Genomic DNA, 24,721 nt, shown 5'->3' with positions numbered 1-24,721 from the left:
GACACTTCCCTGCTGAGTTCCCGAGCCCACCCAAGCTAGCTTGTCCTTTTTTACCCCTCCGCTGTGGTGGTATTTTTGGGTTCATTTAGCCAGTAGGTTCTGCTGGACTTATTCCAGTCTGCTGAGCCGCTTTTTACAGCGGGGCGCCTCCCAGTCAGATACGGGGGTCCACAGATTTTTCCAAAACTGGCCCTGCTTAGGTCACCATATTGTTATAAATGCCAATCAGATATTCCAATTTGAAATAATAATTTGGTTTATTAATAACAAATCAAATCACAGAATTTCGATAACCCACCAACAGTGGAGATACTTGACATAGTTTTCCCGGGAAATGCCAAGGGTGAACCGTGAGATACAGGGTCTGGCAGCCTGCTATCTCCCCCAACGGTTCACGAATTAGCCCGGTTCGGGGCTTGGTTTTTATACACTTTATTCCGCCCCCAGCAATATTTCCCCGTATTTCCCATTGTTTCCCGACTAACTATACAAATTCAGGAGCTTCCCCGACCAAGCAGAAAAGAGTTCCTCTCTCCGTTCAAATGTTAATGTCCAATTTCTGTGGATCCTTATGGTTGATAAATGATCGAGATATAGATGATGTCACTTGATGGTCTGTGAAGGCGACAGCCAAGGTGTGAGTTGCTGGTGCCAGCTTATCTCCAGAGGTCCCCTCCTGGTGCTTGAGAAGGCTGCAAGCTCTCCCAGAAAAATCTTTTGCTCTTTCCTGAATGGAGGCGCCTGCTGTTTCAGGGTGGTCAGTTTCACCATCTGCTGCAAAATCTCTTAAAACATAAACTTTTACCTGATATCACTTTATACAATTTTATAAATTTCTAATTTATCATAAGAACATGAATTAACCATTCCACGTTTATAACAACCTTCTTTTCTATTGCTGATTTTTGTATTTCCCGGTTTCCGACAGGGGTATTGCTCATCCCAATTTCCTGGCAGAGGAAGTTGTCCATCCTAAAAATCCGTCTGTCCCAAGCCCGACCGACTTTCTTATTTTATTTTACAGAACATTTCTTAATTTATATTTTATATACACAATAAACACGAATTATCCCATGTCATTTTTCACAAGAGGAACTGGGCACCTGTTTCAGAAACCATTTTCGCATTCTACTGTGAAGGACAAACTAGATCTCCTAGCTGGTATGGTTTTGCATTAGTCCTTTTGCATTAGTCCTCCTTTGCATAGGAGTATTGATAATTCACTATTCTATAAGATGCACTGGTGCTTTAATTTCCGTTAGAACAGAAATATTGTATACCTTGTACAAAATAAAAGTGGATTTAGGCAAATGAGGTAAGGAAAGTGGGAATTAGATCCATCCTGAGTTACTGTACATAGCAGGTCTATTAAAATGAACAATTGATTTTGTTCACCCTAGTGAAGGAGAATGGCTGAGGGGGAAAACATTAAAATAGAGGACTCTTACAGCAATTGCTAATTTTGAGTCCATGCTATCACAGAATGATGGAGTATCTCAGTTTGGGTGGGACCATTAGGATTATAGCCTTGCCTTTTTTGCTTTTTTTGGGGCTCAGAATGAATTCCTTTGTCAGACCAGCTGTGATCATAGTCTGTCCTACAGAATTTCACTCTGCAATATAAGGATGAGTTTTACTGTATGATTTCTGATAGCCTAGGTATAGCACCTCTAGCACCCACATTTATATGTGTTGGGACATAAATGCACATGTAATGCCTCTTTCCCATTACAGTCTGTAAATTTCTCTGAGATAGTTCCAAGACCAAAACTAGACCAGGACAAAAGCCTCTGGACTAAGATCAGGATCTAAAGAGGACAAATATGAATCAAAGAAGGAAAAATTAGGAGAGAATAGAACAGAATAACGTAATAGGTCAATAGTAGACACCTATAGTGACATCTACATTATTTGTTTGCCCCTTGATTCTCACCCAGAGGCTCTTAACTGTGTCATTACAACTCCATACAGCTTTTCTGTTACATACAGTGCTTTTTTCTGCCCTTGCCTCTTCTGCCCCGCCTTTCCCTCCTGAAGAGCCTGTAACCATCCAACAGGGCACACTGGTCACAGGACTTGTCCCAGCACTTTCATTTATGCCAACGACATCAAGTCTCTGGCACCGGGCAAAAGCTTCCAGCTCAGCATTGGTTGTTCCTCAAGCTTCATTCATTGGTATGAAAACATTTCCACTTGTGGTACTTTCTAGCTAACACTTGTGAAGCAGATTAAGGGATCTCATTAGTGCTCTGTGATAAATGATGTGGGATAATTTGTGTTTATAATGTATGTGTAATATAAACCAAATATGTGCTCTTTAAAATAAATGGTAAAAATCATTCGACTTTGGGGATAAATGGATTTGAGAATTGAAAACGACTCTGCCACGAGCCTGGGAACGACTGAATTTACAACAGAAAGGAGGGAAGGTCCAAGGAAGATGGGTCTTCTCAGGAGATGGAACTGCGAACAACCCAACCATTACCACCGATATGGATCTCGCTCCCCCATCCATCCCACCCCATGAGGGCACACACATCTCAATGCACAATTCCCAGAAATCGATTCCCAGAAATCGTATTTAATATTCATCCCCCCCGGGAAGAACTATTCCACTGACCCGATGGCAAGGAGGAATCTACATGAATGTGAAGAAAAACTGAAGGGACAAAGACAGTATGAAGTAATACCCTGTCCCAAAAAAACCTGTATGTAAACAGGACTCATAAAACCAAAGATGCGAACAGGGGAGCTACGGTGCAATAGAGGCCTCAGCTAAGGTTTACCCAGTGCCGATCCCCGGACTCAACACTGATTCTTTGATTGTTGGCTCACCCGAAACTCTGTTCATTGATTTTTTAAAAATCGACAAAATCATTTATTAATTTGGAATTAGTTTTACCTTTATAACATGCTCCCTTCCTCAGGTTTGGGCATACAATGCCACTGTTCGTCACTGGCCAGCCTGGTATTTTCCCATTCCCCTTTCCAGACTAGTTTAAAGCTCTGTCCGTGAGCCCTGCTAGCTTCTGTGCTAGAACTCCTTTTCCCGTCTGAGAAAGGGTCATGCTGTCAGATGTCAGTAGACCAGGTGTTGAACAGATCACGCCACAGTCAAAAAAGCCCAATGTTTTTTTGCTTACACCAGCCTCGGAGGCATGCTGATGGATCTGCCTATTCCTACCAGTATAGCTCCTTGTTACAGACAGGTCAAGGAAATCACTACCTTGATTGCACTACATTTAGTGCACTATGTCAGATGAGTTTGTTTATAAACCTTTATTGGTAAAAGCGTTTTCCTGGGAGAGACATCCTCCTGGATCTTGTCCAGGCACAGCAGGAGCAGCAGTGACAGCAGGACTGGTGAGTTCCTCATTCTCTTCTCCTTGTGCCCCAAAAGGAGATGCTGCTTGAGAAGGACCAGGCCAGGAGAGGATCTGCTGCACTGGTGCCTCCACTCGGCTTCCTTGGCTGTGTCCTTCAGAAGAGCAGGACAGTGCGGATACTGAAAAAGTGGAAGGGAAGGGAGGGTTTGCTGCAGCTCAGGAGAAGGCAGTGGGACAGGCAGGTGTGCCTGGGGACTGGCCACTTCTGTGTCATCCAGCCTCTTCCTGACTGAGCTGCATGAGGCGTGCAGCAGTGGGACAACCTTCAAATCCCTGCTGAGGGGAACCCCTCAGAGGACAAGGCCACAGGATCTGTGCTGAGCTGAACCATGAGCAGGAGGGTTCCCTGTGCTGAACGTGGGCTCTTCCCTCTGGGCTAGGGCAGGTCTTGCCACCACCCAGCTGTGAGGCCCTGCTTGCTCAGAAGGCTCAGGTGCTCTTTGGGAAGCCAGTGTTGCATGCTCTGCCAGTTTGAGTTTTAGGAGGAGGTGTTGAGGTTTGCTGAACTTCACTCCTGCTGGTCAAGCTCTCACCTTTTTCCTGCGTGTAGCAACTCAAGTCCCTCGTTCAGTTTGGCGAATGGCAGCGTGTGCGTGATCAGCAAATCTGAATTGAATTTCTTCTCCAAATAGCTGGAAACTAATTTGGGGACACATTCTCTCATCTTCCAGCCTAGAAACAGGAGAAAGCATCTGCATGAATAATAGGAGAAAGGCTGTTTTGGTCAGGTGGTGTTACTGTGAGGTTAAGAACAGAGTAACCAGTGCTGGTGCCAAACCCCAGTGAGAGATTTTCTGCTCTTTAGGATGAGTGGGTTACTGTGTGAAGCAGGTGAGGGTTTATTTGCATGTGTGATGCTAATGTTCAGTACAGGCAATGCAGTGCTCCTCTTTAGTTGTCTTCTGCTTGAAAACCCTCTGTTACTATGAATTGTGTTGAGGGTTAGATTTGTTTGTTGTTTTTTTTTTTCTTTTCTTATAGAATTTTTTCCCCATAAGTTCTTAGGAGATAAATTGCTGAGTCTTTGACTGAAACAAAGAAGTGCCCAAGGAGATTGTACCACCAGGCTAACCTATTGTTTTTGGGTGTCTGGGAGTTTTCTCTCAGAAGGGTGAGATAATGCAAGCTTTGGGAAAGGTAAAAGAGCTCGGGGGGCAGTTGCTCTCTTTTGCTCTCGGCACTGGGGAGGGCGGTCAGGCTGCTGCTCGTTGCAGGAAGAGTTCACAGCCATCACTCTGCCTTGTCCTGGGAAATCTACAGTCATCTGCTCGTGTACCCTGAGCTCGCCTTCTCCGGCCCTACCCCCCCACTGCTGCTTCTTCGGAGCTTTGAGGTTCCCCTGCTACTCTGTAGCCCTGCACTGCCAAGCCCTGCCGGGACACCCCTGCTGCTCCAGCTGCCAGCGCAGAGCTCCTCATCTCATCCACCAGCCCAAGACTTTCCTCCCTCCCAGCTCGGCCTCTCGGAGTCCCTCAGGGGCATCGAGATCAAACTGCCCCCAGGTTCCTGGTTCTGTTTATTACTAATGCTGCAGTTGTTGTTGTTTGTTTTGTCATATATACTAGTAAAGAACTGTTATTCCTATCCCCATGCCTCTGCCTGAAAGCCCCTTCGATTTTCTAAATTAGAATAATTTGGAGGGAGGGGATTTGAATTCTCCATTTCTAGGGAGGTCCTGCCCCCTCCCTAGCAGACACCTGTCTTTCAAACCAAGACAACTTGTCAATTACCGTGGAAGGGAAAGCTGAAATATTTAGACTGTATTCTTAAGTCTACTACCTCCGAGCATAGTCCCCTTCCAGGTACGGCCAGTGAGCAGAAGTGTGGGATCGATGGAAATCTCTGAACCAGAATCAAGTACACCAATCATTATGCAGACGCCAGTGCTCATGTTGCAGGAAGCCAAGGCAGCAATCTGATGGGAAGGCAGGAGAATTAGAGAAAGCGCTGATGAGTTGTTCAGGGAAGTGCTGATTTAGTGCCATCTTCTGGTCCTCCCTGGTAATCTGGAAACACGCATCCCCCCTTGTGGAGCAGATGTGGGAGCTTATGGTCTCTTTTAAGATTTGTTTGCTGTTTTATCCCCAAGGCAGCAGCCTGCCTTTCTGCATCCAGCAGTGGAGGCAGCAGGCGAGGAGCTTTGCATGGGGATGAATTTTGTCCGGAGAGGAGCCTGTGATGATCTGGCAGGGAGGACAGGTGCTGAAGTGCCACCTACCATGGTGTCCGCGTGGCCGATGGCCTCAAAGGAGTAGTCCACGCCCTGCCCGGTCATCTCAGTGAGCACCTCCTGGATGGGCTTCTTGAAGTCTCGAGGGTTGATGCAGTCGGTGGCTCCCATCTCCTTGGCCTTGGCAAACTTGTCCTTGTTGATGTCCACGGCAATGATGCGGGAAGCTCCAGCTGCCTTGCAGCCCATGACAGCAGAGAGGCCAACTCCTCCGAGGCCGAAGATGGCACAGGTGGAGCCTGGTTTTACCTGCACAAGTGGGACCCTGTGAATCTCCAGTGGGAAGAGGAGGAGCAGGAAGAGGGGGAGGTTTGTTTTGCATGGGACTGATGAGGTTGTGAGGGTGGCTGTGGGGTGCTTAACATGCCTAAATACCAACCTTGGCTGTGTTGATGGCAGCTCCATAGCCTGTGGAAAACCCACAGCCGAACACGCAGACTTTGTCCAGAGGTGCCGCAGCGTCTATCTTGGCAACGGCATACTCTGGGACCACAGTGTATTCTGCAAAGGTGCTGACCCACATGAAGTGGTGGATCTGCTTCCCTTTGCAAGAGAAGCGGCTGGTCTTGTCCGGCAGCAGATTTTGTGGTTCAGAGAGACTGTGGAGATGTAGAAACCTTTGTATTTGATTGACTAAGGCACTGATGGGGCTGTCAGATTTGTCATAAAGTCAACCCCATGTAGGTGTAGAGTAAGGCAAACAAACTTACTGGCACCACTGGCAGCAGTTGGATTCAGGATTCTGGCAGAAGCTGCATTCCCCACACTGAGGGATGCAAAGGGGGATCACTTTGTCTCCTGCAACAAAGTGGATCTCTGTTATGTGTGTTTTGCTCTGCAGGCCCTCAAGGTATTGCCTGTTGAATCACCTCTCCTAAGCTTTCTGAGGGCAGAAACCTACCATGAACCTTCTACTTTCCCTGTGAGGATGAATGCTCCAGGCCCCACTCGTCTACATGAGGAACAGATTGGGAAGTGGACATGAGAGTCCAATGAGTGTCCACGCAGGTGTTTAACCACTGATTCAAGAGCAGGCAGAAGTTTCTGAGCTCTTAGCAGAGAGCCTGAATCCTCAAGTGCATTTGAATGTGTGTTGGTTACCTGGTTTCACACTGGTCACTCCTTCTCCAATGCTTTCCACAATCCCAGCTCCTTCATGGCCTGGTATAACTGGGAATTCCACATTAGGCAAGGAACCTTTCAAAATGTGATCATCTGTGTGACAGATGCCTGTGGCCACAATCTGTTTGGAGAGGAAGGAGTAAATGGTGATTTCTAGAAATAGTCTAGCCTCTGAGTTTGCAGAAGGATTTTCCAGAGAGTGTCTCTGGACAGTTAAGGCCCACGGGTGGACATAGATCATTTGGTTATATCCAAGGTACAACCCCAAGAAGAGCAACTCCCGCAAGGGAGAAAAGAATATTGAAATGTGTTTTTACCTTGATCCGGACTTCCCCAGCCTTTGGAGGTGCAACTTCCACCTCCTCAATAGAGAGTGGTTTGCCCAGGGCCCAGGCAACAGCAGCTCGGCACCTGATAACCTGGAAGCAACCAAGGGGATTTCATTGCAAGGAAAGGTTCACCTTTGACAAAAGGCCAGGACAGTTGTCCTGCAATCACCAAAGTCAGAGCTGCACATGTGTCTCTTCACACTGCACCACACACTTTTAGAGCTACAGAACTGTCCTGAGCTGTTTTCTGGGGGTTGGTAGTTGGGTGGGATGTGATGGGAGAGCAGAAACATTGCGATACTCAGCTGTATGCTAAGCCAAACAATGTTCACTAAACACGAACTTCATGTGAAGTGTGAAATGCAAAATGAAGTGACTGGTTTGTCTGGTGTATGGAGCAGATGTGACAGCAACATGAGCACTACTGCAGCTTAAGGCAAGCAGGAAGGACCTTGTAGTTTCAGTGGGCTGAAGTATCTAAGAAGAGGTTACAAAACAGTGCCAGCCTGGCTGGTAACTGAATAGTTTCTCTTCTTGCCAAAAGGATGATTCGTGTGTGACATCGCTCAAACCCTTCCCCGATCAACTCAAAGCAGTTTGATATCAGCAAAATGGAGTGTGCAGCTTGAAAAGGGTATTGCCACAGACCTAAGGCTGGCACTCTTGCCAAGGCTGAGTGCAGGAGATGAGTTGCTGAAGAGGGCTCCACTGAAGAGCTACGTTTGCTGCCAGAGCAGAAGCACAGAGTGAGATTGACCAGGAGGGAGCTTTTTGGAGCAGCACAATTCCATATTTTGTCTCCTGAGCAGCCGGGCAGGACAGAGGGGGAATGCACTACCTAATGCAGGTATGGACACGTGCAGTTGTCCGAAAGCAGCATCTGGTGAAATTCACAGGTGTTTGGGAGAGGTGGGGGAGTGAGGTCAGAGGAAAGAGGGCACGCAGAGTGGTGTGCAGGCTGAGGTTTTTGCAGTGGATTTGCCAAGAGCAGGGCACCTCGGGAAGAAGGATGGGAAGTGCGATGGGCTTACTTTTCCCGCAGTGGCCATGTGGTCTTAGGAGAGCTGAGTCTGTCGCTGTCGCAGGCAGGAGGGAAGCTGCTGCCTCGGCGTGTTGCAGAACCCCCAGGCGTGGAGCAGGAGTCGCTGGAGAGCGCTGGTTAATGTGTGTCCGATGCTGGATGCTGGGGAGCTCAGGGAGTGCTGAGGGGAGGAGCTGGATAGCGGCAGGGAGGTGGATGGGGGCAGAAGTCCTGCGGGGAGGCTTTTATCAGTGACTGCCCTTGGGTCATTCCTTGCCCGCCCCACCCTAAAGTAGCAAAGTGCTCAGAAAGATTTTTTTTTATTCTTCAATCCTTGCTTCTGGGAGGTGTGGAGGGAGGAGATCTGCAGCACTGCTGGGACTTCTTTGGCATCCCCTTTTTGCCAGGTTGGAGCATTTGACCTAGTGCCCATTGACACCAAGATGTTTGCAAAGAGGTTAAAAATTAAAAAAAAAAAAAAAGAAAGAAAGGCAGTGAAACAATGCTGTGGTAGACAAACTCACATCGCTCTCTAGGTTGAAGCTTTAATATCTGTGGTATTGCAGCTATTTTCACTAGAGCAGTAAGAGGAGAGTATGAGAAGAAAGGATTTTTTTTTTACTTGTCCAAAGATGTGATAACCCCTGAACAAAATGTGGGCTTGTTGTTTCTCAGGTATCTGTGTAGCAGAGTTGTTTTTATTACTGGGATCTGTAGTCTCCATCTGTTAACCTGGAAGCATTGGAGGGAATTATGTTGTGTGGGAATGGTCATTTGGCTTTGATGCACTGTCTGGGAGTGTGATCTTAAAAGCATGTGAAAATAGAGCTGCACTCTGGAGCATGTGCCATTTCCGGGGGCAGTGTCTGGTTGGTAGGATATGGTGGGAGAGCAGAAACATGGGAGTGCTCAGTTGTACACAAAGCCAAGTGATGTTTAGTTAAACACTGCCATAGTTCAAGGTCTGAGGAAACACCATTTGAGCTTTGTCTGGTAGTTAGTTTGTTGGGAAATTACTGGATTTTTCTTGTCTTTTGTGGATTGTTTGTGGTGTCATCATTTGCTAGTGGACGGTTGGTGCTCTGATGGGGCATGTGGTCTCTACTCCCTCCCAGGAAAGCTCCTAAATGGAGGCTTACACAGAACTGTGCATGAGCTGTCCAGAGCTCCGGGACCTGCCCCCTGGAGTACCTCAGAGCCAGAGTCACTATGAAGGGCTGTCAGAAAGCTTCTGTCCATGCTATACAATCACACAAATTCATCTTCAGCTGAGTGTTGACAAGGGCCTGCAGGACAAAATACTCTAGGAAAGTATGAACTCTTTGCTGTTTCCCAGTCAGAATATACTTCATTCCTCCATGTGAAGACAGAGCTAGATGTCTGCCTTATAAAATATCCCTAATAAAAATGATTTAATGGGTTTATTATTTTGGACTTCAGCAACTATCCTACTAAAGACACTAACAGCTGGCATTTACTGTGCTTGGCAGATGAAAACCACAAAAATGGGCTTTGCATCATCCTGAAGAGGATAGAAGTGAGATTTATTGTACTTTAGCTCTTTTACACTGAGGACTGAAGTTCAGCTCTCAATTGTTGTGTAAATTTAGTTTGTAGACACGTTTAAGAATATTCATCTGTTAAACTGTAATCTCTTGTCCTCAAATCATTAAACTAACTGGACCACTCAAAGACTCTTTCTGCTGACACAAACAGGTAAGTCAGCAGTAGCACAGTCCCATTGCTTCACAGGCTCTTCTACCCAGCTGCGATGTGTGTGAGTGCCTGGGAGCTCTGATAAGTCCATTCTAAAGATATGTCAATGTTGACCATATTTGCCAAGATAGAAATAGCCTCTGTTCCTGTTTCTACATTGCAAATTCAGAAAACAGTAAGATGCTTTAGGTTTGAGTTGTTGCAAACTGTTACCAGTCACCTGTTTCTTCCCATTTATTCTGTATTCATACTTAAGAAATTAAGAAGCCTCCTCTTTGTGTAATGGAAACAAAAATATTTGATGCACATTCATATTTCTTAACACTGCTTCCCAAACATGAGAGGCACTTGTATAAATTAGCCAAAGGTCTAAAACCATCCTGATCAACAACTAAAACAACCCCAAGAAAGAGGCATAAATATACAAAAAACCCCCAAACACTGAATACAAACCACAACACAGAATAACACACTAGTTTTACATAAAATGTTTGGGACTGTTAATCTGGTAAAATAGTGAGTGATGAGACATTCTCCAGTACCTAAGTCTATGATTTATTTAAATTATTAATTCAAACACATGGTCACCATAAATTTTAATTTCTGCTGTATCATTCCTTGCTTATTAGATACTGGAATGACACAGTCATTCAGGATGAATACACAGTTCTAATCTGCTATGTTTTACTATGCTGAACTGCATGTACAAATTTCTTAAACTTGCAGTGTTATGGAAGCCTAAAGAACACTTCCCTTCCTTTTTATTTTATTAACAGATTGCATATTATAAGTAATTTTAAAGCATTCAACAGATGTTTTTATAACACCTGTGACAGGAGCAGTCCTGTAATTCATAACTGGCTATTAAAAAAATTGCAGCACAATATAGAGGATTTAAAACAAGAATGAGGAGAAAGAGGTAGAAGAAAAAGATGGTTTCATTTATAAATTCTGTGCTTAAAATGTGGAGTTTGAGCTTGATCCTTTTATTCAAGGGTAGTGGTAGATCTTTCAGGAATATCTTGGTTTGCATTTCATATAAGTTGTATTGGAGGATGGTGATGTTCATTGGAGGATGGTGAAGCTGGTGCTGAGCCATCTGCTGCTTAACGTCTGGGAATCCTAAAACATCAGGACACTGCGGATGCTGCAATACAAAATGACAAGTTAGTGACTAGAAAATTCCCTGGGGTCACATCAGCAGAACATGCTGTTTTCTCTGATAATCTGTGCTGTTTCTGTCAAACAGATACTCCCTCCTTGCCTGCCCCTGCCCCATTTTGCAGCAAAATGACAGAGCAGATGTCCAAACTTTGCTGCAGATGTAGAGAGCAAAATTCACAGCAGACTGCAAAGCCTTCAGTGATGAAGCCCAGGGCTCTTGGTAATTAATTACCAGCTACAGCCTGAGAGAGAGAATTAGACACATCTTTTCAATTACAGGGTAACTGGTACAGCTTATTCTGCACTGAAACACGGAAGTATTATACTCCATAAAAATGATCAGCTGCAACATGCCTCCATCTTCAGGCTGACTATCAGTATCCTAGCAAAGCTGCTGGGGTCTCCGTCCTTACCACTTTCCTGTTTGTTATACTAAAAACTAACATTTATAGTCTGTGTAAAATAAGGACAATCAAAAAATGAAGTGTGTGCTGCATCGTTAGAACCCGAGAACAAACCTCAGGAGCTGAAATTCGTCTGTTACTTGCTTTTTATATTCAGAGTGAGTAACACCTAAAATAACTGCTAGCAAATGACAATATAAAGAAAACACAAATGTAATTCTCCAGACTCTGTAAGTTACAAACATCTAGAACTTTCAAAAAATGTAGTCCACACACACACTAAGATATACAAATGTTTTTTCCTATGTCTGCCAAGGACAATTTTCAGTTCCCATGGTGAATCTTGTCAAATGTCTCTGTCAAAAAATATTTCCAATTTCCATAACCTGTGAAAACAGTCTGAGCTGAACTTTCACAATATTTGAGACACAAGAGCTAAATTCTGAGTTTGCAATGTATATATATACCAAGTACTTTCCTTTTTTAAAAGCTCTGAAGTTCAAGGTAAAGTACCCAGTGGCTTTAGGACCAATTGGACTGGGACTCTATTCCCTAACTCACAAGAGGAATAGGCTATTTCTACTTTTGCGTTCCTGCCCCTCATCCTGAAATGTTTCTTGGAATCTGATGAGGCTAACCCTTGGCACAGTACAGCTTGGCACTCCCATGCTTGCTTGGTTGTGTGCTTTTCTCCAGTGGGTACTGGGAAGAGACTTCTTCAATTGTGCAGTGTTTTCTCCCCCTGCCACCCAGTGTCTCTGCTCAAACTAGAATCTGAAAGTTCCTCTGGAAGGGCCAACTGCATTCCAAGAGCTGAAGGTTTGCTGGCTTTATTACTCCAGCAACAACCCATGGGGACACACTGGGAGGTGTTAAGGGGCATGGTGGGCTGGCTTCCCCATTCTCAGCCGTGAAGTCAGACTTTGTCTTACCATGCATCTCCTTTAGGTTATTTGTACAGAACGTTTACAACAAAACAACTTTTACCTCTTTCCTGTCCTTAGAAGATCAAATCCTTCATTGATCTTTGTCCAAGGTAGTACGTGGGTTATCAATGGATCCAGAACAAATGTTTTGTTCATGTAGTCAGCAACCAGTTTGGGAACTGCATCTTTACTCTTCCAGCCTGAAAAAAACCCACACAGAATGCGCATAATGAAATTAAATGCTTCTGAAAATACATAAAACCCAGGACAGCTTAATTGTTTAGATAACCTTTCTGTAGCACAGTAATAGGATGAAATGTGGCAGCATGGTTTTATCTTTGTAACACAGGGTGCCAGCAGGAAACATGGGACCAAGTACAGCTATTCCGCATATGACAAACCAAGCAGAAGACCAGTGCAAATGTCAGTCTTTACAGAATCCAAACTTTCCCCCACATTAAATACAATTTCAACTTAATCACATTTCATACAAAAGCCAGAGTGCTGACATCCATGTTGGTAAGTTGAAATTTGATTGTCTGCTCAACACTGGGGAGTGGGAGGTGGATGTGTCTCTCTTTTCTTACAAACTCCTCTAGATAAAGCTGTCATAAATAGTAGGATGCCCTTCCAGAGGAACCTGATTTGTCTCTGCTATTTTATTCAGGTGTCTTTTGAATACATAGAAGGAGGTGGTTATGAGTTAGAAAACCTGTTGTTGGAAACAAGTTTTCTGTGGCCTTTATGTTGAGTGAGCTAGGACTAGCTCAGTGTGGAACTGCTGAGAGAGCTCCAAAAAGAGAAAGAATGAGAAGGGATTCTTGGCAGCTGGCCAGGGGCTAAGCTGGGGTCTGACCTCTGTGGAAATCAGCTGGATATTAGCCCTGATGTCCTTTACAATCCTGACTCTTCATCTCTCCCTCTCTTTCTATTCCTCTCATGCTCCTTTTTGCACTTGCTCTTTTTCTCCCCTCCCTCTCTCCTCTCTCCCTCTATGATTTTCTCTTTTTTCCCCTTTATTTTCTGTCCTTTATCTCCTCTTATCTCTCTCATTATCTTTTTTCCTCCTCTTTGTTTTTATCCATCCTCCTCCCTCACACTCATTCTCTTTTTCTCTTTGGCTTCTCTCCCCTTTTTTCTCATTTCCCCTCTTCTTTTTTCTTTCCTCACTCTTTTTCTCTGTTTTCTGTCTTTTTATGTCTTTCTTTGTCTCTTCTCTTCGCTTTCTTCCCCCTCACTCCCTCCCTCTCTTCCTATTTTTTTCCTTGCTTCTCTTGCCATTCACTAACAGTTCCCATAATCAATTCCCTTTCAACTTCTTTGTCAGCAAAATAGCCATCAATACTACATCTAATAAGACAGCCTAAGCAATTAATTTGATGTATCCTGTTTCATTCCAAATGATTTACAAGTTTCCCAAGCCAGTTAAATCACATCTTTCTAAGTCCTTACCTCCAAACACAGAGCCTTTCCAGCTGCGACCAGTGAAGAGAAGCATGGGATCAAAGGTGATATTTTGTGCTGCGGGGGGCACTCCCACAATCACACTGACTCCGTAGTTATACTGGCAACTGGCCAAGGCTGCAGCCTGCATTAGAAACAGAGGGACACCCAGAATCAGGCAAGATTTTTCCTTGGGTCACAGAAGTTTGAACTCCATCTCCTGCTCTCAGGGCTCTGCTTGCAATTTGTTTTTTGTAACTGAAACCACATAAAAATTGTCCATTGTGTCTACTCACGCCATTGTATCTGCTCTCACTGGTTAAGTATATCCTAGCCCATTTTGTCTAAACTATTAGTGATACCCCATTTTTGCAGAGTAGATAATAGGTTGTGTGAAATGTAGCCATCCTGGTTTGGCCAGGGCACTACAGTGAAGTTCCCTTTCCTAAATTTCTGAGCTTGCATCTGTCCCTGCATCTCAGTGGCCGATAACTGGACTTTACAGGTTTGAAATTAGCTTGGACTCTGCCAGTGGCTCCCTGCTCCTCCTCCTCGGTGCTTGGTGGCCTGGTGAAGGGAGTGCTAATGAGCTCATGGCTTGTGTCACCCCATCTTTTGGTTGCATACCATGGTATCCGTACGGCCGATGACCTCGAAGGAGTAGTCCACACCCCCACCAGTCATTTCCGTCAACACTTCGTGGATGGGCTTATTGAAATCTTTAGGGTTGATGCAGTCAGTGGCTCCCATCTCCCTGGCCTTGGCAAACTTGTCGCTATTGATGTCCACGGCAATGATGCGGGAAGCTCCAGCCACCTTGCAGCCTATGACAACAGAGAGGCCAACTCCTCCGAGGCCGAAGACAGCACAGGTGGAGCCTGGTTCCACCTATAATAACAACCACGTAAACATGGCATATTGTTATGGGCTAGGGAAGGTACTGTGCATTTCCTCATTATCAACATGATTTCACTTAAGCCACTTCTTGCTATTTAGAGAAGTGAGAATTCCTTCTTCCTGCTGAGAAGGAATTTGCACATGCATATCTGCTAGTGGAGTAGCCATCTGTACTGTTATAATGCTACATGTGACTAAGAGAAATCGTCCTTAAAATACATTTCTGAGACCAGGTTTTCATTATGTCTTAGCTTCAGGTTTAGACACACCTTTTTTTTTTTATGATGCTTTATATTCCAGTGGTGTTAAGAACTGTAGTGTCACTCAGCTGGAGACAATGGCAGCTCTAAAACTCACATTCATATGTTGCTACAATTGTGCGTGTTGCCTATATGGGCCTCTATGTATTCCTAGCTTCAGTTACAATAAAAAAATGAACTCTGTTGTAATGTTTTTCTAGAGGTGATAAAGCTATGAGGGAAAACAGTATAGATGGTAATAAGCAATTTTACTGGATTTTGAATTGAAGACTTCTGAGTACCCTAGAGACAGAATCTGAAGTAGGCAAAGAACTAGTGTCTTCTTTCCACACTGAACTAAACAGAGTCTATACCTTCTGGCTGCCATGCTGACAACATACTTGCAGGCTACACAATCTTAAATAGACACCATAAAATATCAGAAACACCCACCACAATATTTACCTTGGCAGTCTGCAGAGCAGCCCCGTAACCAGTTGAAAATCCACAGCCAATTAGACAGACTTTTTCCAGAGGAGCAGCAGAATCGATTTTGGCCACAGCAGATTCATGCACTACTGTGTATTCAGTGAAGGTACTTGTACCAATAAAATGGTAAACTGGTTTTCCTTTACAAGTGAATCTGGTAGTGCCATCAGGCATTAATCCAGTGCTTGTGCCAAGGCTGTTTGAAAGATGACCAGAAATAATGGCAGGTGAAATGTGTTGTTTGTAATCAGTTTTGGGTTAAGTCAAGTCAAATTAGGGTTGTAAGTAATCCAGGAAAACTCACTCAGTTTTACTGCACAGGTTACCCTTAGTGTTTAAGCAGCTCTTGCACTCCCCACACTGTGGAACAAAGAGTGGAATAACCTTGTCTCCTAGAAATAAAACAGTAATGACAGAGGATTAAAAAAAGGCAAACAAGAAGCATGCAGGTAAAAACATGCAGCAAATGTATTTAATCCCCAGGCAAATATGCACTAGGAATGTAGCAAAGGTTTTATTTCCTTCTGCTGCATTTGTAAGATGAACCCTCTCTCTGTGTTTTAGCTAAAAGACATAATTAGGGCAATGTTATAACAACTAATTTTGATATGCCAAATTTCTGGTGTCTTTCTACAGAGCTGAGTCAGACCTGTGTCATAAAACCATGTTATTTACTCACACTTCTGGAGTACTTACTCAGCAGTTTATTGCACCTTCTGTGTAAAAAGAAGGTAGCAATACACCTTCTTTCAGTAAAGAAAATGAAAAAATTGACTGGGACAGCAGATTGGAATGCCAAGATAACAGGGCTGTAAAGCGTGCATACAAAGAATGGGGGATTAAGCATTAATTTGCCAGTCCTTTTGAGCACCTTTGCTATATAGGAGTCCTATTACTGTTTCATTGAGTAAAGGTAGGTAAAATACTTGTCCGAGAAGCAGTGGCACACACAGGCTAAGCCAGCATTTTTAATTCTTTAGCACAATTATATGATTAACAAAGTAGTACATAGCTTCTCAGTGCAATTTTTTGTGCACTGGGAAGCTATTGCACTTCTATGCAATTTCCACAGCAATGATATATGGTAAATACTAATAATCTCTAAACATGTATTTCCTAACTGATGCATCAGTTCTAAAATGTGGCTAATCCTTGACACATTGAAAGTCAAGGGAAATTCTTGATTTCCAACAAAAAATGAAAAATACCTACAGAACATTAAATCCCCCCACTACCTCAACCCTGAGTTAACTTAGAACTGTGATATGGGCTTAATAATAATTCTGCTAAAGAAATGTTGCACAAGTTGAAACCATTTTTTCAGAACTTGGAGGTGTGTATTAAGCAACATCTGAGAAATGTGATTTTGTGCATGTATGTGTTCAGGCCTGCTATTTCAGCTCACCTGAAAATGTGGGGCAGCTAGAATTAGGCAACAGAAGATATCTGAACCCACACATAAGAGAAAAAGCAGCTAGATCTGTCATTGAAATTTGCAATATGCATATTTGTTTGGAGTTAAAGCAGAAATCTATAATAAAATTTTTGCTATGCACACCAACCTGCTTTGGACAGACTTCATACTTATCAGTATGGACAAAGACACTGGAAGTACAGAGATGTTAAAAGTGGGCTACTCAGGTATCATAACAAACTGCCTGGAAAAAGAGTGATTCTGTGTAGATTATTTTCACTGCGTATTTTCTCTTAATCATTTAGCCCCTTTTAGAATTTTTTCAATCCTATAAAAGTGTAGAGGAATCTCATCTCATCTTGTAGCAGTTGGCTGAAAATTGTCATCTTTCACTGACTATCTACGCACTGCGGTTCGAAGAGGAGCAGGTCCAGATGAGTGTCCTCAGACCAATCCAGCCCTCAGGGAGCAGTGCTGCCTCACCTGCACTGGTACTGCCCACATGCAAAACCTGCAGCAGGCAGGCACCCTGGTTGTGCACTGGTGCTTTTAAAGTGAAGTAAGACCTAAGTTCTGGTCAGATGAAGTCAATGGATTATTTAGCTGTTAGGAGAATTAAAAGGTGCTTTGACATGTTTGTCATCTAGTGCTTTGCTTTGCCTTGTTCTTGAGAAAATTGAGCTGTATAAACTGTGTTCAGAGAACCTGCAGCTAATGCCTGATTTCATATGAACAACAGCAAAGACTCTACATTCTTAATCCCATGACAGGAAAAGCATTATGTAGGTGGAAAGCAAGCTGCAGATGTTTTTGCCAAAAGCAAAGGAAATTGAGTAGAAAATTCTGAAAGTAAATCAATACTGGGGACACAGAAAGATAAACAGTAGGTTCATGTCCTTTGAGGTATCCTTGAAAAAATTGGAATTGGAATATTTTCCTGTGCAGCAGAAGTACTCATGAATATAATAGTCTTTGACTTAAGGAGGAGTCTGGAAACTCAGCACAGTGTTTGTTTTCAGTGCTGTTTCATACCTGGTTTCACTGAAGTCACTCCTTGCCCAACACTCTCCACAATACCAGCTGCTTCATGCCCAAGAATTATTGGAAAAGGCATAACCAGTGTACCAGTTATCACATGGTCATCAGAGCGGCAGATCCCAGTGGCCATGATCTGATTAACAGGAAAGACAAGAATATTTCTGCATTTAACTACGTCAGGTCATATGCAGAAGTGAAATGATATTCTACGTTTGGAGAAGCCACTTGCTTCTCTCCAAAATCCAATGTGCACACAATAAATCTACAGGTAAAACAAAACTAATTGTCTGATTTGAGATTTTAATGGTATTTATTAGTCTTTAATCTACAGGGCAAAGTTCCTTTGTGAATGTTTGCTATGCGGTTCTGAGCTCTACAGGGAGTTCGATGGATTTTCTGTAGAACCAATGTTCTAGCAATACAATCATATAGGGAGAACAGAATAAATTAAATTATTCCTAATATTTATATATAAATACATTTTTAAGTGTGTCATATTATATAAATATTATAAAACTATGTAAATAAAAATTAGCCATCACATATTATTTATAAACATAGAAATATTGTGTATATTTTATGTTCATTATAATTTGATTATATGGCAATATATAATAGATATTCTATGTAAATTATGTATTATACAATGATTTTATATTCTAGATAATTACATAATAATCTTTCTGTACTGTGTATATATTTAAAATAGTTGTATATGTTACATTTAAAAAAATTAACTTACATATGTTTTATATGATATTTTGTCTTTCTTGCAGCTAGAACAGCAGTATTTCTTTTGAAATATTCAGGTATGTGTTTGCAACTTTTATTCTGACAAATGGATTTGTCAGGCTCATGAGAGGGTTTTCCTCATGTCTGTAACACTTGAAACTGCTCAAAAACTAAGGCAGTTGCTGAATTCCACTGAGGCCATCATCCAGGTAAAAAAGGAAGCTCCCAGGCCTAATGAGCTATTTCCTAGCCCAGATTCAAACAAAGTAAAAGAAATTTTCTTGCTCCACACTACAGGAAATTCTGATTTTTGCCTTGTACGGTAATTTTTTCAGGCTATTAGAGAAACAGATGTCAGTAAACAAAAAATACAGCCCTGAAAACCTTTTTTTTTTTTTTTTTTAAGAACCTCATTATCAAATTAAGGACTTTAAACATGTTCCATAGGAGCTTGCTGATGATTAACTATTTCCTAGTAGAATGTTTTCTGACTCGGTCTTAAAAATTTAGAGAACTAATTCGGATTAAAAGCAACACAGAATGCAAATCATGTGAGTTGTTTTAAATTTTATTTTAATACCTTTATGCGAACTTCATGTTCTTTTGGTGGGGCAACTTCCACTTCCTCAATACTGAATGGTTTATTGGCCTCCCACAGCACTGCTGCCTTGCATTTAATAACCTGCAAACAGAGCAAAGCAAACAGGAATGGCACTTGCTTTTTCAAGTCACCACACAGACATCCATTCTGCATGTGAAACTCCTGCTCGTATTTGTGGAGAAGAGAGGGAAACTACAGGGAAGAAAACCAAACCAAACAAAAAGAAGTCAACACCAAAGGTCAGTGTAAGCCTATGTTTTTCCCCCACAAAGATCATGTCTGACTTTGGTCATATTTCTGTCACATTAGGTTTTCAGCTGCATGTGTAATAGTCTCCTAGGTAGCGGGATACCTTACCCATTCTCAGTGCTCCTTTGCTAACTTCCTTGATCAGTTTATTTTTCTGTGTTGGATTACTTGTCTGTATTTGTATCTTGAAGATGGCACACTAAATGATGTCACTTATCAGGCTGTTATAAAGTCTGTACTGCCTAGAACTGTCTGTGCTGGGAGCTGAAAAAATTGCTAAAAATGGAATTCAGAGCCTAGTACAGATTTATAAACATTCTAGTGGAGCCCAAGTTCAGCCATGAGGTGATGGCTGAAAGGACATCTGTGCAAACTGATGTAGCACTACACAGAGATAACCTTGAGGAGTCCCTTTACGTGTGGTATTATCCACGCTAAGGTACTCTCCTTCTCAGAAGGGATATCTAACTTGGTGGATTTACTACCCAACTACCCAAGACAGTTGTTTTTTTTTTTAATCTCTTAGACTGAAGTTTGTCCATTAACTCTTCAGGCTTTGTCTTGGTAATGATAGGCGTTCGGGCTCCTCTGACCATCTGCCACTGAGAGAAAAATGCCCTCAGGAAAGAGAAGAGCATTGTCCACACACATCCCAGGCTCTCAAACAGGTTTCCTCCCTGCAAACTCAATCCTAGTGTATGCAAAAGCAGTGGGATGTCTCTGTACCCATAACTGCTGATCCTCCTTGGAGGTGTTTAAAGATTTCATCCTAGTTCTTTAAACAACCCCAGTCCCTCAGATACGATTTTCCTGGGTGACACACTATGAAGTCCTCTAGTCATTCTGTGCATTCTACTGACTGCAAGTGTTTGGGTGGCATTATCTTGAGAAGGAAATTGAGGAAAATCAAATCTAGGATGCAAGAAGTTTAGCACATTTATCCTGTGTGACTGGGACAACTTAACACTAGTGGGCTGCAAAATTCGCAGGGGAAAACAAGAAACAAACAAATTTTTAGTATCAAAGCTTTTGAAGTAGAAATAGTGTCTGATTACCCACAAACTGAAAACTGGTAACAAAGAAAATAATTACCAGGAAATACTAAACGTATGAAATAAAATAACAGACTTTCTGCAGCTAGACACAGAAGTGGGATGGGCACTATGCTTTGGGAAAAACAAATGCCTCAAGAGATATTTACAGTAAATTTAAATGTAATGTTTAGATGCAAATGTGATTAGTGAAAAATTCACAAGTGTGGTCGAAGGTTACATTTCAAAGGGCACCAATGTACTTTAAAAAAAAGGCAGTTTATATATTTGTGTTGTATCCCACATAGAACAGTGATGATTTCATGATTTGCACATGCAAAGCACATTTAGTGTTTCACAGAACAAAGGTGGCCAACATGCGTGGATTGCCGAGAACAAACAAATCTCTCCCATAATTAGACATTAGTTAGTTATGTATTGTTCTGTTTAGTCCCTGTGAGCTTTTACTGATTACAACAGGATCCCACAAATGCAGCAACAGCACACTATCACCCACTTGATCTGCCAAGACAAGCATTACCTTAACAATTTTTTCTCTGCACATGTGTTCTACCAGCCATGTGAGTTACTGTGGTAGGAGAAGGCAGTTGTAGAAACACACCCGTGTACAGGACACAAGGACTATCCTGCTTGGTTACATAAATTGCACTGTAACTCCCGTGTTATTCCAAGATAAACATGGTGAAATCAAAGCAGTTAAGCTACATCACACTTCATTTTCTGTGCTCTGTTCAGTGCTGAGTAGAGGACTGAACTTAGTGAATTTACCTACAAGTAAGCTACAATTAATTTTGCACTTGCAGGAACTCAAGAGTTAAAGAGAACATTTTCTTCCTCTCTTTTTTTTGGTTTTGGAATAGTGAAGACAGTTGCAGTAACAGCAAATGATCCTGGTACTAACTTAAGGCACATTCTAACAAGGGGCATGCTTTCAGTTGTTTTCCATTTTTAGCTGCTTGTGCCTTAACCCCATTTGCAGGATCCTGGGTGTTTGTTAGCATCTCACCAGCAGTACAAGAAGGGACATGTATTGGTATCAACCTCCTTCTCTCTTGTCATCTAATTTCTAGCAAAGGTGTAACTACTCACTTCAATCCTAGCTCAGTATTACATTGCATGTGAAATTTACTTCTGGTCTTCATAACTAAAGTTTGAGGCTTGTTATATGCATATTCAAATTTAATGACTGTCCTAATGTTAGCACAATTCACCCTGAAATTTAACACAGTATTAGCTATATCCTCTTTTTAGGAAACAAGCTGATAGAATTAGAAATAAACTAAAGATAGTTTAAACTACTGTAGGATCTCAGAACAGAAACTGGTAGAGCAGATAAATACATTGATCTAAACACATAGTACATTCTATCATATTTTAAACTATCCAGTCAGAGATTAAAAACAGTTTGCTAACCCAGATAGGATGTTATTCTGATGCCGTTGCCTTTTGTTGCTTCAAATAAACTATTGCATTGAAGAGTTACCAACGATTTCCTGGGAAACTACAGCAGCCTGCAAATAAAGGCAGCTCTTCTGTATCAGCTTCATCCTAAACTCTAATCTGTGCTATACCAGCAGGACTTACAGTGTCCCTGCAAAGAATTCACATTTAAAAATGTATTACTCACTGCAGCAAAGAAACCTTCCTAATACAAACTGTTGCTTACTTTGCCCGCCGTGCTCATGTTGACCAGTGTGTCTGTTCCAAATCTTGCCACCGCTGATTTCTTGCACCAAGAACTCAGTCACCCCCAGAGTAGCTGTGTTGCTGGTACCATAAATTGTCTCCAGCACAGTGGAAGATGATTGTGCAAAGTGTTCCTTAAGTGGACTGCTCTGATCTTTTAGCCAAGCCTCTCAGCTCAGAGTCCCACCCCTTAATCAGAAAAAGTGCTCGAATGAGAGTGAAACACTTACCTGATGAAACCTCACTCTTTCAGTGCTTCCATCTCCCTGACTCCTTTGTTATGCTCTTCCCTACCCTTTTTTGCAGCCCACCTGTGGTTGCCCCCAACATCATGGGACAAAAGCAACAGCCCTGGCTGGAAGCTATTTCCCTTCTTCTGCCTCCCTGGAAGCTGCCCTCCAAACCTCAGTGGCACTGTAGGTTGAAAGAGAAACAGAGAGAGTGGCTCCTGAATTCATGGCAGCAGGGACACTGAGAACAGGAAGGCTTTGCTGATAAACTTTGGTGACACTTGTAAGAGCCCAGCTCATCCATTAAAACATGGGATTGTGCAAGCTGGTTAAGAAACATACACTGACTGTGTGGCTGTGGCTGTGGCTGTGGCTCTGTCTGCTCCGGAATTCTTAGTTTTACAGTTGAGCTATGCATTAATCTGTTGGAGTGGCTTTCGCTTCACTGTGTCCAAGGACAACGTGCCAATCACGCTAATGGGAAAACAAAAATCAGTAAGTCAGAAGTGCTGCAACAGAATGTTTCTTACCACATGCAAGACCCTGCTTGTTTTGTGAGTGCCTGACCTGTTGGTTCTATCAACGCCCACAAGAACAGTCCCCATCATTGCTCACATGCCCACATGCTTGCCCTCTCCTGGCACTACCTGCTGGTGCAAGGAATTGGGTTGAAGTCAGCACTACATGCCTTTCCTGCGGACTTCAAGCCTCATCTATTTTTAAATTATGCCCAGCATTCTGAAATCAAGATTTTTCCTTCAGAAACAAATGAAAAAGAGAGATGTAATGCTGCATATAACCTGAATAGTAATTACTAAGTATAGCAGACTCTCATGTTTCCCTGTATGACTGTAATTAATTCAAGAAGAGATTATTCTCTTCCCTGGTTGTGCTGGCTGCACTATTACTGGTCCAGACCAGGATGCCATTGGCCTTCTTGGCCACCTGAGCACACGCTGCCTCATGTTCAGCTGCTCTCACCCAGCACCCCCAAGGTCCTTTTCCTCCAGGCAGCTTTTCCTGTAGTGCTGCCTGAGGTTGTTGTTACCAAGGGCAAGACTTCGCCCTTAGCCTTGTTGAACCTCTGTGCTGGTTTTGGCTGGTGTGGAGTTAGCTTCCTCCACAGCGGCTGGTTTGGGACTTGGTTTTGGATTTGTGCTGAACACAAGGCTGATAATGTAGGGATGTTTTTGTTATTGCTAAGCATGGTTTACAGAGCCATGGTTTACATTTCTGTGTTTCATATGGCCAGACTGATGAGGAAAATCAGGGGTACTGGTAAGGCTGGGAGGAGACACAGCCTGGACAGGTGACCCAAACTGACCAAAGGGCTGTCCAAGAACACAGGACATCATGCTCAGTATATAAAGTGGGGGAACAAGGAGGGAGGCGTAGACATTTGGAGTGATGGCATTTGTCTTCCCAAGTCACCATTACACATGATGGGGCCCTGCTCCTGTTAAGGTATTTATAGATACATTTTTTATTGTCTTTAATGGCAGTAACCAGATTAAGTTCAAGTTGGGCTTTGGCCCTTCTAATTTTCTCCCTGCAAAAACTCATAACATCCTTGTAATCCTCCTGAGCTCTCAGCCCTTTCTTCCAAGGGCCATAAGCTCTCATATTTTGTTCAGAGTTCCAGCCAAAGTTATCCCATCCTCTCAGGAGGTACGACCTAGAGATTTGCACTTCCTAAAATTACTTGTATCCGAATGAAGTTTTTTTGGTCCACTATATTCCTTGATGTTTATCTTTCTCCTTTCCTCCTTTCTTTTACACTTGATGATTTTAGAGGTCTTTTCCAAACTGAACTGTTCTGTGATTCTTCTAAAGTTCCCATGCTTTTCCCTTATTGGTTTATTCCTCATATCCCTTTATGTTTCCTTTCCCCTCAAAGCTTTCCTCATATCTTTAGCTATATGCATATCAAGGCCATGACTTTTTTTCTCCAACTGAGAATACTGGATCAGACAGTGGACCCTGTGTGCAGCCTGTGCAGGGATAGGTATTGTGGTCTTCAGGCAAAAGGTGACAACAGAAGAGACAGCACAGGGTTCCAGTGAAGCACGAGCAGACTTGCATAACCATGTTGCAGAAGCTGCTTTATTTGCCTTGTTCTGCCCGATTCCTAAAGATAAATGAGGGTGAGGCTCTAGCTCGGGGCATACAGTGGCTCTGGCATGCAGGGAAACCACAGTGCCACCCCTTTACAACTTGCTTGCACAGGCTCTCGGCTCAAACCTCTGCCAGCAAATACATAGCTGATCCCTAGACCCCTCCACTTTAAGGGCTGTTCATTATGAAGAGAATTTTTCTTTATCTACATGTTGTGCAATTAAAATCTCCTCTTTCT

At 42.8% G+C, this 24,721-nt stretch overlaps 2 protein-coding genes across 3 annotated transcripts; both read right to left on the bottom strand.

Annotated features, from left to right (window-relative positions):
- Positions 1–3,480: 3,480 nt before the first annotated feature.
- LOC134563934 (alcohol dehydrogenase 1) lies at positions 3,481–8,116 on the bottom strand. 2 transcript variants are annotated; one of them, XM_063422368.1, is made up of 9 exons: positions 8,099–8,116; positions 7,056–7,157; positions 6,718–6,859; positions 6,327–6,414; positions 5,996–6,215; positions 5,605–5,865; positions 5,166–5,301; positions 3,920–4,058; positions 3,481–3,505 (listed from the first exon to the last, which is right to left on the bottom strand). In XM_063422368.1, exons 1-9 carry the CDS (start codon positions 8,114–8,116, stop codon positions 3,481–3,483), a joined length of 1,131 nt encoding a protein of 376 aa, XP_063278438.1. The 2 variants fall into 2 exon arrangements, with proteins under 2 accessions (XP_063278438.1, XP_063278439.1); XM_063422369.1 differs by having other exon boundaries at positions 6,336–6,414.
- A 1,667-nt stretch (positions 8,117–9,783) lies between these two features.
- LOC134563745 (alcohol dehydrogenase 1) lies at positions 9,784–22,275 on the bottom strand. The gene is made up of 9 exons (XM_063421987.1): positions 22,119–22,275; positions 19,131–19,232; positions 17,813–17,951; positions 15,671–15,758; positions 15,343–15,562; positions 14,369–14,629; positions 13,751–13,886; positions 12,360–12,498; positions 9,784–10,951 (listed from the first exon to the last, which is right to left on the bottom strand). The coding sequence occupies exons 1-9, from the start codon at positions 22,134–22,136 to the stop codon at positions 10,927–10,929; spliced, it is 1,128 nt and encodes a 375-aa protein (XP_063278057.1). The 5' UTR covers positions 22,137–22,275; the 3' UTR covers positions 9,784–10,926.
- Positions 22,276–24,721: the final 2,446 nt, after the last annotated feature.

This window comes from Prinia subflava, chromosome Z (genome assembly GCF_021018805.1).
Source record: "Prinia subflava isolate CZ2003 ecotype Zambia chromosome Z, Cam_Psub_1.2, whole genome shotgun sequence".
In the NCBI taxonomy this organism is placed as follows: domain Eukaryota; kingdom Metazoa; phylum Chordata; class Aves; order Passeriformes; family Cisticolidae; genus Prinia; species Prinia subflava.
The sequence above is the reverse complement of the archived record's forward strand: the minus strand, read 5'-3'. Positions and strand labels throughout refer to the sequence as shown.